Source organism: Cotesia typhae, unplaced genomic scaffold, assembly GCF_013202065.1.
Source record: "Cotesia typhae breed Kobodo isofemale line unplaced genomic scaffold, CoteBio_Ctyphae contig_26, whole genome shotgun sequence".
Taxonomy (NCBI): Eukaryota; Metazoa; Arthropoda; class Insecta; order Hymenoptera; family Braconidae; genus Cotesia; species Cotesia typhae.
This window is the reverse complement of record NW_027423732.1, coordinates 672,044-686,419: the sequence shown is the minus strand read 5'-3', so window position 1 is coordinate 686,419 and position 14,376 is coordinate 672,044. Positions and strand designations below refer to the sequence as shown.

At 28.5% G+C, this 14,376-nt stretch overlaps 1 protein-coding gene across 3 annotated transcripts; it reads left to right on the top strand.

Moving 5' to 3' along the window:
- The first annotated feature begins 965 nt into the window (after positions 1-965).
- Positions 966-13,379, top strand: Tpnt (troponin T, skeletal muscle). Of its 3 annotated transcripts, XM_074239501.1 has the most exons (15): positions 966-1,080; positions 2,080-2,126; positions 2,300-2,324; positions 2,553-2,557; positions 3,192-3,212; positions 3,935-3,952; positions 4,349-4,376; positions 4,448-4,649; positions 4,714-4,750; positions 5,072-5,171; positions 5,240-5,458; positions 5,830-5,922; positions 10,807-10,887; positions 11,308-11,386; positions 12,967-13,379. In XM_074239501.1, the coding sequence occupies exons 2-15, from the start codon at positions 2,101-2,103 to the stop codon at positions 13,194-13,196; spliced, it is 1,164 nt and encodes a 387-aa protein (XP_074095602.1). In that variant the 5' UTR covers positions 966-1,080; positions 2,080-2,100; the 3' UTR covers positions 13,197-13,379. The 3 variants fall into 3 exon arrangements, with proteins under 3 accessions (XP_074095602.1, XP_074095601.1, XP_074095600.1); XM_074239500.1 differs by lacking the exons at positions 966-1,080; positions 2,080-2,126; positions 2,300-2,324; positions 2,553-2,557; positions 11,308-11,386 and adding an exon at positions 10,978-11,056 and having other exon boundaries at positions 3,098-3,212; XM_074239499.1 differs by lacking the exons at positions 966-1,080; positions 2,080-2,126; positions 2,300-2,324; positions 2,553-2,557; positions 3,935-3,952 and having other exon boundaries at positions 3,106-3,212.
- Positions 13,380-14,376: the final 997 nt, after the last annotated feature.

The window sequence follows — 14,376 nt, the reverse complement described above, 5'->3', positions numbered from 1 at the left end:
TCCAATTTAAAGTTTTTGGGAATTAATAATGTTCAAAATTTCTTTATTATAAATCTAAGAATTAAAATTCTAGGAAAATGGTTGGAGATACAGAAAAATCGTTGAAATCTTTTTTATAGAAAATTCAATTTTCTAAAAGTTTTGTCCCAAAAATTTTTTCCGTTAGACAACTTATTGATTAAAAATTTTAATTAAAACTTTTTAAGAATTGATAATCATCAAAATTTCTGTATCATGAATCTTAAAATAAAAATTCTGACTAAAATAATCGAGATATGAAAAAATCATAGTAAACATTTTTAGTATAAAATAAAATTTCCTACAAGTTTTATCCCAAACTTTTTTTTTGTAACTTCAATAGTTAAGTAGTTATCGCGGTTTTAAGTTTAATTCGAAGAAAGTGTTAACACGAAATTCGGCAAGTCGCATACCGATCTTTTTGAAAAGTGCCGATCTTTAGGTACCATCGGATCCAGGATGATCTATAGAATCGATATATCCAAAAAAAAAGTGCCGATTTCTATATCAGATCGGTAACTATTAACAAAAATCGTTTATTTGTATCTTCTGACAACAGATTTGTTATTTTATATCTCTGGGAAGTGTATTAAAAATTTTGAATATTTATAAATCGGTATTTAATTTTTCTCAAGTTTCTCTCCTACGATACTAGTCTTTTTAAAATGACAAAAATAGTATCGTTATATTTATTATAGATTGAATTTTGTTGCCGCGATATCGAATTAGAGCCCGCGGGGGGATCGGCAGAGGTCTTGGGGTGGGCGAGTGGAGCTTTCGGGCGGGTGGGGGGCGCATAAGATAACTTAGGTGGCGATGGTGTGCCTAAAATTAACCGAGCTGCACGACGAAGAAGGCGAGGATCGTTGTTAGTCGTTAGTAAAATAAACTGGCGGCGGTAGTGGTGGATTATTCTTTACTTAGATATTCTTTACTTACTCCAGTGTTCTTAGAGCCGCTGTTACCAGTGCGGACTCCACATTCCACCGCGGAACTTTGTTCAGTGCGTACTCTTTTTTTTCACGCATCCGCAAGGGGATTATTTTTTTTTTTTTTTCAAGTGTAAGTTGGATTCATTTTTTTTTTTTAAGTATATTTCTTCTTTTTAATTTTTTATTCAATTTTTCTAAAAGTGAATTTTTATGGTGAATTTTTAAATAGTGAATTTTTTTGTGAGTGATTTTTATGGGGAATTTTTAAAAAAATTTTTTCAATTTTTTTAGTGACATTTTTTTATTAAAAAAAATTTTTATGGGGAATTTTTAAAAATTTTTATGTCAAATTTTCAACTATGGGAAATTTTGAAAAATTTTTAACTATTGACAATTTTTATTATGGGGAATTTTGAACAATTTTTATGTCAAATTTTGACAAATTTTTATGATGAGGAATTTTTTAAAAATTTTTGTCAAATTTTTAACTATTGAAAATTTTTATTATGGGGAATTTTGAACTTAATTCTATAAAATATATTGCTTATAATTTTCTATAGCCTTTAACATATACAAAAATTTTTTAATTTCCAAAATTTTAATCTAATTTCCTCGTTAAAATATAATAACAATTAAATATTCTTCCTTAAAATCTAACTCTTTAAAAAATAACAAACCCTAATATCAAATTTTTTTTCTAAAATTCCTCAGGTCAATTTTTTCTATTAGCGAAGTGATTACACCTAAAAACCCTCATTTCGCAGGACTAGGGTTCAAATCCTGCCGACAGTATTTTTTTTTTTACTTCAAAAATTTTTAAAATAGACCTGAAAAAAATGAAAAGAAAAATCAAAGCTGAAATATGAGAAAATAGGTCGAGATACAATTGTATATAAATACAAATTTTATTTTCGAAAGCCGACGGCAAGAGAGAGAGAGAGAGAGAGAGAGAGTTTAGAGCTCACCGGGCGCGTATGCGTTAGTTAAAATTAGAGTTACGATTCGGAGGTGATCTCTCCTTATAGAGCGCTTCGGGATCTAGTATCGGGTTTCTTATTTTTATTTACTCGTAATTATTTCTCTAATTAATAATTAATTAATAAATTTTAATTAATTTTTTTTATTGCAGAAAACTCAATAAACAACAAACATGTCTGACGACGAGGAGCAATACTCGTAAGTAGAAAAATTTTTCAAAAAAAAAAATTATATGTCACCTTAAATGTCACCCTTGTATGTTTTTTTTTTTTTTTTTTTTTTTTTTTTTTTTTTGAAAATTTCCGCCCTGTAATTAATTTCATTCCGCATGTGAATTAATATTAATTATTCGTTTTTCCTATTTATGTTAGGAGCGAAGAAGAGGAGGTCGAGGAAGTGTAAGTTGAAAAAAAATATTTAAAAAAAAATTTTTTTTTTTTTGAAAATTTATTAATTGAAGATTTTTTGGAAATTTTACAGGAAGTAAGTCGCAAGAACATGGATTTTTATATAGGGCTACACAATATTGATCAAAATTTGGGAATTTGTAGATTAGAAGTAGAAATTTAATTAGACTTTTATATATTTATATAAACATATTAATTTAAATATATGTATATATAGAGCAAGTCTGGTTAAATTTAAAATAGATCGTGTGTTTATTTTTATAAATAGAGTGACCGGATCAATTTTACACTTTAGAATAACTGAATTATAAAAAAAATTTTTTTTTTTGACCGAAAAAAAAATTTTTTTTTTTTAATTTTAGTCTATAATTTAATTTTGAAGATTCAAATTAACTCAAAAACCATCTCAGTCGACTCAGAATACTCGAATTAATAAAAAAAATGCGTTTGCACATTGAAATTACTCCAATTTAACCCGAAAATACCAATCCGTACATCCATACAGAACAATGTACGGATTTACAGATTGGCCGTACCTCGGCTCCTACTTGCCCGATTTTCAAATTTTTTTTTTTTGATTTACTCCTTACAAAATTCCTGATCGACCACACTGTTCACTTTTCAAATTTTCACCTAATTACACACAATAAAATCAAAAAAATTCGGTTGCTCTATTAGTCATTAGTAATTAGTGATTAGTTTATCATAAAAATTTACTAACATCGTACACACACAAAGCCAATAACTGACTCTGGTCTTTCTCTTTCCATTACGAACCATCCGTCTCTCAATAAATAATAAATAAATAAAAATCCAACGACGCAATCAATTGATCTGATGCGACATTGACTTAAAGGCAGCCAGAGAAGAAGATCGAGTAAGTTAATGTTCGTCCGCAGTTCTTCGCCTCGCCTTTTTTTTTAAAAACAAAATCACTAGCTCGCAATTTTTCTATAAAAAAATTAATTAATTTTTTTTTTTAATTATTAAAAATAATTTTTAATTAAACAATAAAAAAAACAAAAAACGACAAATCGTTTCGCTGAACCGCCTTTATTGTTTAAAAATTAATAATCAATAATCAATAATAATAAAATAATTTTATTTTACAGCTAAAAAATAAACGAGACATGCTAACACTGACAAACGCTGATAAGACGCTTGTATATAATTTGTTGTTTTTTTTTTTTGAGATTTTTTATTTTTTTTTTTTTTATTAAAATTAATTATTCGAAAAAAGAAAAAAACAGTACAAGATTTAGCCAATTACGAGTAATTGTGTCGATGGTTAATCCTTTAATAATATCAACATCCTCACTCCCAACAAAATCTTCAACAAGGGGTAAAATTTTTATAAAAATATTAACGCAGATTAATTCACAATTTTAGTTTAAAAAAAAAAAAAAAAAATTACCGGGGCCTGGGATCGAACCCCGTCCACTCCCGTAACATCAACAAGCGTCTTGGCTTGACGCCAACATGAAAAAGTTCACCTGCGAGCTTTTTTAAAATTTTTTAATCTAAATAATTAATCTGCTTATTTAGAAGATTATAAAGGTGTTAAGAATATATTAATATCAATATTTCTCTTTTTTGTAGGGGTAGGGCGTCCCAAAAGTAAGTTTGAGGATTTGTTACAAACAATTGCATTAAATTGCCATTTTTTATTTATTATTTATTATTTATGTAAATAATTTATTAATTTCAGACCTTACAACCCTACGAAAAGGGTTACCTGTAAATAAACACCCCCTATAATAATTATAAACATAATTATTATTATTATTATTTTTTTTTTTTTCTAGCTTACGCAGAATTTTGTTAAAGGAGAAATAATCCGTGTTACCCCTTACGATTTTTATTTTTTTTTTTACCTACCATCTATCCGCAGCTGTAATTGTTAATAATTATAATAATTACGCTTTAATTGTATCGAACATTAATTAAGGCTTTCTTTGTAATTACTTTATTTTTTTGTTGTTTAATTAATTTATTTTATTTTTTTCCATCCAGAGACTCCGACAATCCGGAATTTATGAAGGTGAGAAATTTTTTTTTTTTTTTTTTTTTTTTTTTTTTTTTAGGGATTTTTGCTAATTTTTTTTGTTACAGAGGCAAGAACAAAAGAGAAGCGATCTCGATGAACAGCTTAAGGAATATATTATGGAATGGCGGAAACAGAGGGCCAAGGAAGAGGAAGAACTCAAAATGTTGAAGGAGAAACAGGCCAAGCGCAAAGTTAGCCGTGCTGAGGAAGAAAAAAGAATGGCCCAGAAGAAGAAGGAAGAGGAGGAACGTCGTCAACGTGAAATTGGTAATTTATTTATTAAAAAAAAAAAAAAAAAAATTAAATGATTAATATTGATAAAAAATTTCAGAGGAGAAGAAACAACGTGACCAGGAAGAAAAGAGAAAGTAAGAATTTTTTTTTTTTTTATGAAACTAGGTGACCAAATTACTTCAAATTTTGCAAGGTCACTCAGAATTACACCCTCTTTAATTTCCCGTTTTAATTTTTCAAATCGGTTGATTAGTTCCCGAGTTACAGACAATAGGTTCATCCGTACATCCGTACATTCGCAACATCTGACTTTAAACTTCTGTAACTTTGAAAATAATCATCGGATTGATTTGAAATTTTTTTTGTATATTCTTAAACTATCTCCCAACAACCCTCCGTGGTAATATTGGAATATTAATAACCCATTAATTAATTAATCGCTTTATTAATCACAGACGTCTTGAAGAGTCAGAGAAAAAGCGTCAAGCTATGATGCAAGCTATGAAAGATCAAAGCAAAAAGGGACCCAACTTCACTATTAACAAAAAAGATATGGTAAGTAGTGATTAATGGCTGATTAATTGATTATTAAACGGGGATTAATTGATTAATTTTTTTTGCAGGGAAACATGTCATCGGCGGCATTGGAACGCAACAAGACAAAAGAACAGCTAGAAGAAGAGAAGAAAATCTCATTGTCAATCCGTATCAAGCCTCTTGAAATCGAGAACCTGTCAATCGAGAGATTGCGCTCTAAGGCCAATGATCTTTGGGAGACAATTGTTAAGTTGGAAACTGAAAAATACGACTTGGAAGAGCGTCAGAAGCGTCAAGACTACGACGTAAGTGTCTGATTATATTTAAACGCTCTGAAAAGTGTGAAAAAAATTTTTTTCAACTTCCGGTCTCAAAAATTCTTAATCTGTATTCTTTTAGCTTTAAAGTAAGCCCAGGTTGGATTTTTTCTGATGATTCTAACCGGAGATATCCGAGCGTTAATCATTAATCAAAAAATTTCTAGTAATTGATTAACGCTCGGCGTATCTTGGGTTAGAAACATCGGAAAAAATTTAATCCAGGCTCATTTTAAAGCTGGAAGAACACAGATTAAGAATTTTAAAGACCGGAAGTGAAAAAAAATTTTTTGAACCTTTTCCGAAGGTTCAAAATTAAAGTCGATAAATTTAATTAATTAATAATGATTACTTCGCAGTTGAAAGAGTTGAAGGAGCGACAGAAGCAACAGCTGAGGCATAAGGCCCTGAAAAAGGGTCTAGACCCCGAGGCGTTAACCGGAAAGTACCCCGTATGTATTATTATTAATTAATAATAGTTCAGGACATTTACATTAATCAGAATATTTAAATAAATGTTTTTTTAACTTATTTAATAATTTTTAAATAAATATTTCTTTAATTTAGTTAAAAAAAAATTGATGCAATTTTAAAAAAAATTTCTGCGCATGCGCTTGACTTGTTCCAAATGTTCCATAGTGGAGCTTAATCAAAAAAATGACTGATTTGTATCCAATAAGGTTTATATTGACCTTTAACGTAGTTCCAGCGTGGTATAGTATAATCAGACAATTTACTATAGATAAAAATTTAGAAGCCTCGGCACACAGACATTCACACATACAATTATATATGGTTAGTTTCAGTGATCTGGCAACGTTGCTCTGAGTGTTTATGTATTTTTGTTTATGGTCTCAGTATGTACAAATAGTATCGCGCTTTAAAATAATAGTACCTATTACTTAATTAAAAAGATGCCCAAGCAATTACGGCACCAAGGTCAATTTGTAAAAAACAAAAATTTATCTAAAAAATTGTCTTTTAATTCTGATATGAAAAAGGCCAAAGAAAAGAAAAAAAGAGTCAACTAAAAATAATAACCTAGAAGGTAGGCGCATTGTGGAATACTCAGAGCTTGGTAAAAATTTAAAGTGTTTTAAATGTCGACAAGTGTTGAGTTTAGAAAATATTGAAAAAGAACAACTTCGTGGTCTACATTCACAATTATGGATAAAATGTGAAAATTGTTTTTGTGTCACTCAAGTTATGACAGGAAAAGTGCATGACGGAAATAAAAATTCCAAGGTTTTTGATGTGAATTCAAAAATTGTACTTGGTAAGTTAGTGTCAATAAATAAGTACAATATATGTTACTAATAAAAAAAAGATTTCCAAATATTTATAAAAAACTAATCAAAAATTTTAATTTTAGGTGCGGTACATGCAGGTGTTGGTCACACAGCTTTGAATAAAATTTTAGCATGTCTTAATGTACCGCAAATCTCTGACACTTTATTCAAGCGATATGAGAGAGAAGTGGGTCCAGCCATCGAAAAAGCTGCTGAGGAAAGCTGCAAAAAAGCAGCTCAAGAAGAACGACACTTAATAATAGAAAATATTGATAAATTGTGCGAAGAATTGTAAGAATAACTTTACTTATCAATTCTAATTAATAATCATGTAGAATTCATTGCAATTCATTAATTTCCTGAGCTGAAATTATCTTTAATATTTTTTATTGAATTATTGTTCATCAGTCTTAGATATAACTAATTGTACATAAAATCAAAATGACATTTTTTTGTCAACGACATTGTTTATAGATTTTTTAAATATTATTACTTGATGTCAATACTGTATTTGATAAATTTCCGAAAGTGTAGATCAGAAATATTAATTATCAATTTTTAATTTAAAATTTTTTGAATTTTAAATGTTTTAATGAATGTTTTATAATTTTTACTTAAAATTTTTGAATTATAATTGTTTTAATAATTATTATAATTTTTTATTGTAAATTTTTTGAATTGTAAATTTTTAATGAATTTTATAATTTTTACTTAAAATTTATTGAATTGTAAATGTTTTAATGAATTTTGTAATTTTTTATTTAAAATTTTTTGAATTGTAAATATTGTAATGAATTTTATAATTTTTATCTGAATGGATTTGTCTGCGTTGAGAAGGAAAGAACATAATGTATTGTAATGTAATTCTGATGATTGAATCTAATTTTTTTCATCAATTTAATAAATATAAATAATACTACAACAATGAATAAATTCTTGTTATTTTGAATCCATCCTAATTAACATAATTTAATATTTCCAGACCTCAAGAAATTGTTGAAGAGATTTATCCTCATTTTAATAATCTTAGATTAAATAACCCTCCAGAACAAAATTTGGTATCCGAAAATTTAGATGAAGCAGCGCATTCAAAAATTTTTGATTCCAGTATTGGTGAAATAATTAACATCGTAGTTTCTTACGACATGGGCTGGAGTAAGCGTGGCAATGGGCGAAGCTATGATAGCTTGAATGGCTATGGATGTATCATAGGGTTTCTTAGCGGCAAAATTTTGGATTATGGAACTCGTAATCGTAAATGTAAGCTATGCAGCAATGGCCATCCTAAGACCGATCACGACTGCCGTGAAAATTTCCATGGTAGTGCAAAAGCTATGGAACCTAATGTTGGAGCCGCTTTAGTAAATGGCAGTAAGATTTTAAAAAGCACAGGATTGAGCGTGCGAGTTGTCGTTGGTGACGAAGATAGTTCAACCATCGCATCTGTGCGTCGTGGGACAATTAATAAAATATTTAAATTAAGTGACAAAAACCACTTGCAAAAATCATTTCAAAGCGACCTTTATAAACTTAAGCCAAAGTACAAAGAACTAGCAAGAAAAAACACTATTCCTCATTTGAAAAAGTGTTTTAATTATGCTATTTCTCAAAATAAAACTCGGAGCTCTAAATTAGCAAGTATTTTGAAAAGTATTCCTGATCACTTTTTTAACCATCACGAAAACTGTGGAGATTGGTGTAAACGTGGAGCGTTTAACGATACATCTAGCCAAAAGGTTGTCCTGAAAGATCCTGAGCTATACACTCATTTGTATAATCTCTTTGGCAAATATGCTAATAATGCTCACAAAATCGCTTTCGCTGCTTCAAGTCAAGCTAATGAGAGCGTTAACAATATAATGGCTCACAAAGCTCCAAAAAGTCAGTGTTATTCGATGAGCGAGTCAAGTGATTACCGCTATGCAAGTGCTGTGTGTAGCAAAAATGATGGTGAGAGTCATTTACTGGAGGTTTATAAAATTTTAACTTTGTCACCAGGAAAAAATACAGAATTATATGCCTCCAGGTACGACAAGAAACGACGGATAGAGCTAAAAAAGCTAAATTGCTCTCAGCTAAAGTACGCCGGAATCTTCTGGCAGAAAACAGAGAAAAACTACGTAAGAAAAACGAGAAGACAGAAGGTTTGCAATATGAATCAAACTGCGGTTTCACTAATGACAATAATATTAATGAAGTTGTTGACGCTAACATAGCATCAATTTGTCAAGATAATTTCCTAATAACTTTAGACAACTGTGATATAGTTTACTTTGACTTGGAAACATCAGGTTTTGGCAAATCTAACGAGATTCTGCAGATTGCAGCAATGTATGAAGAACACGAGTTCAGTATTTATATTAATCCAACCAAAGAAATCTCTTCAGAAGCATCACTTCATACTGGATTACGAAATATTTCTGGACAATTATACTTGCGTGATAAGAAAGTTGAAACAGTTCCCCTGAAAGATGCATTGTCATCATTTTTAAAATTTTTAGATTTATCACCAAAACCTTGTGTGTTAGTTGCACATAATTCATCGTTTGATTCGTCATTTTTATACGAGCTGTTATACAGTGTAATATGATTTTAGAATTTAAAAAAATTGCAGGGTTTAGTGACTCATTGTCGTTATTTAAAAAAAGACTCGCTACTAGGAAAGGTCCAGGTCAATTTAAACTTGGCACTTTAGCTAAGGACTTTTTGAAAATTGAATCAACCGAAAACTTTCATGAAGCTCTTTATGATGTAAAAATTTTGAAACAACTAGTATTGTCTGTCTTAAATATTGAAAAAATTTACGAAAATACTAAGTCATGGACATCATTATTGACTCATACACGGGAAGAGGAAAAGTCGAAAATCATGCTGCTGCAATTAAAGCCCTTAAAAACTGTTTTAACACCTGGTATTCTTAAGAAAATGGCAATTGCAAAAATGACGTATGAGTTACTTACAACTACGTTCAATCATCTTGGAGAAAATGGCATTATTGATTTAATGTCAAGTAAATTAGAAAATGGAAAACCTACAGTAACCAAAAATAAGAGAATAATTAATACACTTATTAATTTTTTAAAACCAAAAATTGAGTGAAATAAGTTATTTATTTATATACGACCCAAAGTTTATTTTAAAGTTATGTAACTTATGTTACATTTTTATTTAAATATATTTAAATATTTATATCGTCATTAAAGTTTTATGTTCTAACTTTGTGTTAATTTTTTTATAAAATATATAAGTTTTAAAGATATAAAAAGTATCATATTTATTTATTTACTTATTTATTTAATCGTTTTTTTATTTACAACTAATTTAAATGGTGATTTTAATATGTTAGTTACGCAGCTGAATTTTACTAAAATCGTGAAAGATTTGAATTTCCCGCTTTTTATTCTACACTATTTCAGAGAGAGCGTTGCGCACAGCGTTGCCAGATCACTATAATCTGTTGAGTGAGCAGGTTGGAAATGGATCGAAAATTAATTTTTTTAATTATTATATCTCGATAATAAAACGGTGAGGTGCTATTTTTATTTTTTTAACTTATTCTAAAATCATTTCTCAACACTCTCCTAGTTTTTTCCAATTCTGTCGAGAGAATTTTTTAATATAATAAAAAATAGTTGGAGAGACCGGACATTTTACATGCTTTAAATGGGACATGACCCTCAAAATCACGAACTTTGTCTTTAAATATCTCGCGATCTAAACGGTCAAAAATTATTAAATTTTAGGAATTCATAAATAAAGCTATTATAAACCCGAGAAAAAAATTTCCGCCAAATCTGTCGAAAAGTGATTTCATGCTGGAACTACCTTAAAAGTACTTGTTCCAAAAAAAAGACAATATTTAGCTCATTTTTGCAAAAAAACGTACTGCGCATGCGCCTGAATTGTTCTAAATTTTCCATAGAGGAACTTAGCCAAAAAAATGACTGATTCGTATCAAAAACAATTAAAGCAAGTTATTTAATAGTTAAAATAACTTTTTTAATCAAAAATAAATAAATAATTCTTAAATTTGAATTTTTTTTTCAGCCCAAGATCCAGGTGGCGTCCAAGTACGAACGTCGTGTCGACACAAGATCATACGACGACAAGAAAAAATTGTTCGAGGGCGTAAGTTGACTTTTATTAACGAAATAAAAAATTTATTATTAATTACCGATTAACGGCCCTTAGAGGTTAATAATAAAGTTGATAAAATAGGGTTATGATACGGCGTTAGCTGAACTGAACGAGAAATTGTGGAAGCAAAAAACTGAACAGTTCATGAAGCGCACGAAAAGTGAGTCGTCGCGTTTAATCACTTTAATCGAGTTTTATTTATTAATCCCCCCTGTCATTAATGGAGGCATGGTATTTGGTCCCCTCATTAATTTTATTGTTATTTATTATTGTTATTGTTATTGTTATTGTTGGAGGAACTCGCAGTCGGAGATGGATATCTATGATTAATTGTTAATGATTAATGATTAATGGTTAATGGTTAATTATTAATGTGTGGTCCTTGTCCCTTGCATGTGGGCCTGATTACAGGGACTGACAGACCTGCTGAAGGAGACCAAGGAGAAGGAGTGGACCCAACAGAAGGAACAATTCCTTGGTCGCCAGAAGAGTATGTACTCTTCGATGTGGTTTTTTTATTTATTTCTTTTTAGAAATTTTTTATAATGTTTTTTTCAGTTTTATTGTTAGTTTTTGGTGTCTTATGGGATGATTTATAATTGTTATTAATTTTTTTTGTGGAATTTTTTTTTTTGGTGAGGATTTAGGGAAAGACATTGTATCTTGTGAACTATTGACATTTTTAAAGATATAAGCTCATCCTGATGTTACACTCATCGAGACCTTTCATTTGAGTACCCACATCAATTTTTCATATATTTTATACATTTATATATATTATATATATGTATTTATGAAAAATATATCAAAAATGCATGTGGATACTCAAATGAAAGCTCTTAATTAAAATAATAGAGATTTTTGAGAAAAAAAAATTTTTTTCATTGAAGAAATGAATAAAAATCGAAAAATTGCTCATACTGGTGATTTTTGCAAAAACAAAGAATTCAAAGCTTCGGGGCACTATGAAAAAAAAATCACAGCGCTTTGAATTTTTCAGGGATTTTAGGGGACACTTGGAGGTTGAAAAATTACCGACGATATCCTTTGTTCATCCATTTTATCCAAAGTTATACCAAGTTATCCAAATATCCTTAATTATGCGAATTTTTGTCGTTTTTTCAGTTAAAGTTTTCAATTGAAAAAAAATTTTTTTGACAAAAGCTATTCACAGTATCTTATAGAGAATATCGTGTAGTTTTCAAAACCGTCCTTCGATTTCCTATACGATCATTATTTCCAGAGTTATTGATTGTCAAAGTGAAAAAGTACTTTTTTTGCTTTGACTGACGATAACTCCGCGGCAAATCATCGTACAGGCTTTTTGGTTACGTCAAATTGAAGGGCATTAAATTTTCTAAAAAAGCTTTTCAACGAAACAATGGAAAAAATTTTTTTGAAGCCCGTAGACCTTTTTTAAGACGAGAAAAAATTTGAAAAATTTTTTTTTTTGTAGTTTTCTTAGGATTTCTCCAGACCCGAATATGATAAAAAATTTTCATGGTCATATCTGAAAACTAGACACTTGAAGCTAAAATTTACTTTTTTTTTTTTTTTTTTTTGCTGTACGATCATTTTCCTCGGAGTTACAGCTCGTTGAAAATCACCCAAAAATTTAGAATTTTTTTTTATATATTTATATATATTATATATATGTATATATGAAAAATATATCAAAAATACATGTGGGTACTCAAATGAAAGCTCTTGATGAGTGTAACATCGTGATGAGCTTATATCTTCAAAAATGTCAAGAGTTTAGAAAATATAATGCAATTTAACAAAATTCATTATTTAATAAAACCCTAATTAATTAACTTCAAAAAACTCCATTAAACTTCCCCATAAGGCCCCAAAACTTCTCCATAAAATTAATATCACCCCCTAAAAAAAAAAAAAAAATCAAATGATATTTTAACAACTTAACACCAGTCAATTTTTCCCCTTGTAATTAAAAAAATATCTCACTAATTAAATAATTACTTAATTAATTAATTAATTGATTAATCACTAACAAAACAAAAATTTTCAGAATAAATATATTAATATATAAAACTAAAAAATTTCCAGCGAAATTACCTAAATGGTTTGGAGAAAGACCCGGCAAGAAGAAGGACGACCCTGAGTCACCAGAGGGCGAAGAGGATGTCAAGGCCGCCGCCGACGAGGACCTAGAGCCCGCAATGGAGGAGGAAGCTGAAGAAGAGGAGGAGGAGGAAGAGGAAGAAGAAGAGGAGGAAGAAGAAGAGGAGGAGGAAGAAGAAGAGGAGGAGGAAGAAGAAGAAGAGGAAGAAGAATAAATATTTAATTTTAATTAAATTCTATCAATATCATTATCATTAATATTATTATTATTATTATTATTATTATTATTATTATCATTATTATTAAACCAGAAATTATTGTCAGAATACGGCTTTTTAATTCAAGTTATTTATTTATTGTATGTCATGATTAATAAAAAATTAAAAAATTCCTAAAAATATTTATTTTTTCCTAAAAAACAATTTTTTTTTTTTTTTAATATTATGATTAATGATTTTTAAAAATAAGAGAGTTAAATTTTAAATTTTACTTTAAGAATTATTAAACAACATATTTATTAAAAAAAATTTTTAATTGGTTAATTTTAACAATTAAAAAGCAAAAAAATTGATACTTGGCATCAAAAACTTGGTATTTCTTTACAAAATGGCTGACTTTATTGTAAAATTATAAAATGGGGAGCGCGCGCTTTTTTAAAAGTAAAAAAAATATATTAATTTTAAAATTGTAATTTAAAACATTACTTGTGATAAAATATTAATTTAATTTTTATTAACAATAAAAATTTATTATTATTATTATTATTATTATTATTATTAATTTCAAGTAATAAAAAAATTATTAATTTTAATTTATAAAATTTTAAATATTCAAAATTTAAATTTTTCCCGCTAAAAAAAAAATGGCGGGTTTAAACCCCCCACTTTTAAAAATATCCCTACCAGTCCCACCAGTTGCTCAAACAGAATTAGAGAGATTAGAAATGTAAATAAAAACACACTTGTTTCAAGTAAATATTATGAATTATAATTTATATAAACATATTTAACCGAAATATATTTTTTATACAAAATTGTGGTGAGTATTTCAAAATTTTTATCATTTTTCTATCTTGATGAAAAAAAAAATAAAATTTTGCGCATTGAAATAAAATTATAACCTACAAATTGAAATAAAATAAAATAAAATTAATAATTATAGAAATTTTTTAATAATTTGCAGGATTCTTATAAAATAAGTGCAGAAATTAAAAAATTATAAACAATGGCTGTGATAATTGGCAGAGAAGAAAAATTAAAATATGCGACTGCGCAAAAGAAAATAATAAGTGCCAAAAAAATTGAAGCTTCAATAGATTTTTTTAAATGAAAGAATTCATGAAGACAAAATTAAATTTATCAGGCGGGGAAGGGGTAGGAGTTGACTCAAGCTCAA

What these genes read in the sequence shown, in the direction of transcription:
- Tpnt (XM_074239501.1), top strand. Translation starts at nt 2,101, where the DNA reads ATGTCTGACGACGAGGAGCAATACTC. An exon ending in ACAATCCGGAATTTATGAAG is followed by an intron (nt 4,377 to 4,447) that starts GTGAGAAATTTT and finishes TTTTTGTTACAG; the next exon opens with AGGCAAGAACAAAAGAGAAG. An exon ending in ACGTCGTCAACGTGAAATTG is followed by an intron (nt 4,650 to 4,713) that starts GTAATTTATTTA and finishes AAAAAATTTCAG; the next exon opens with AGGAGAAGAAACAACGTGAC.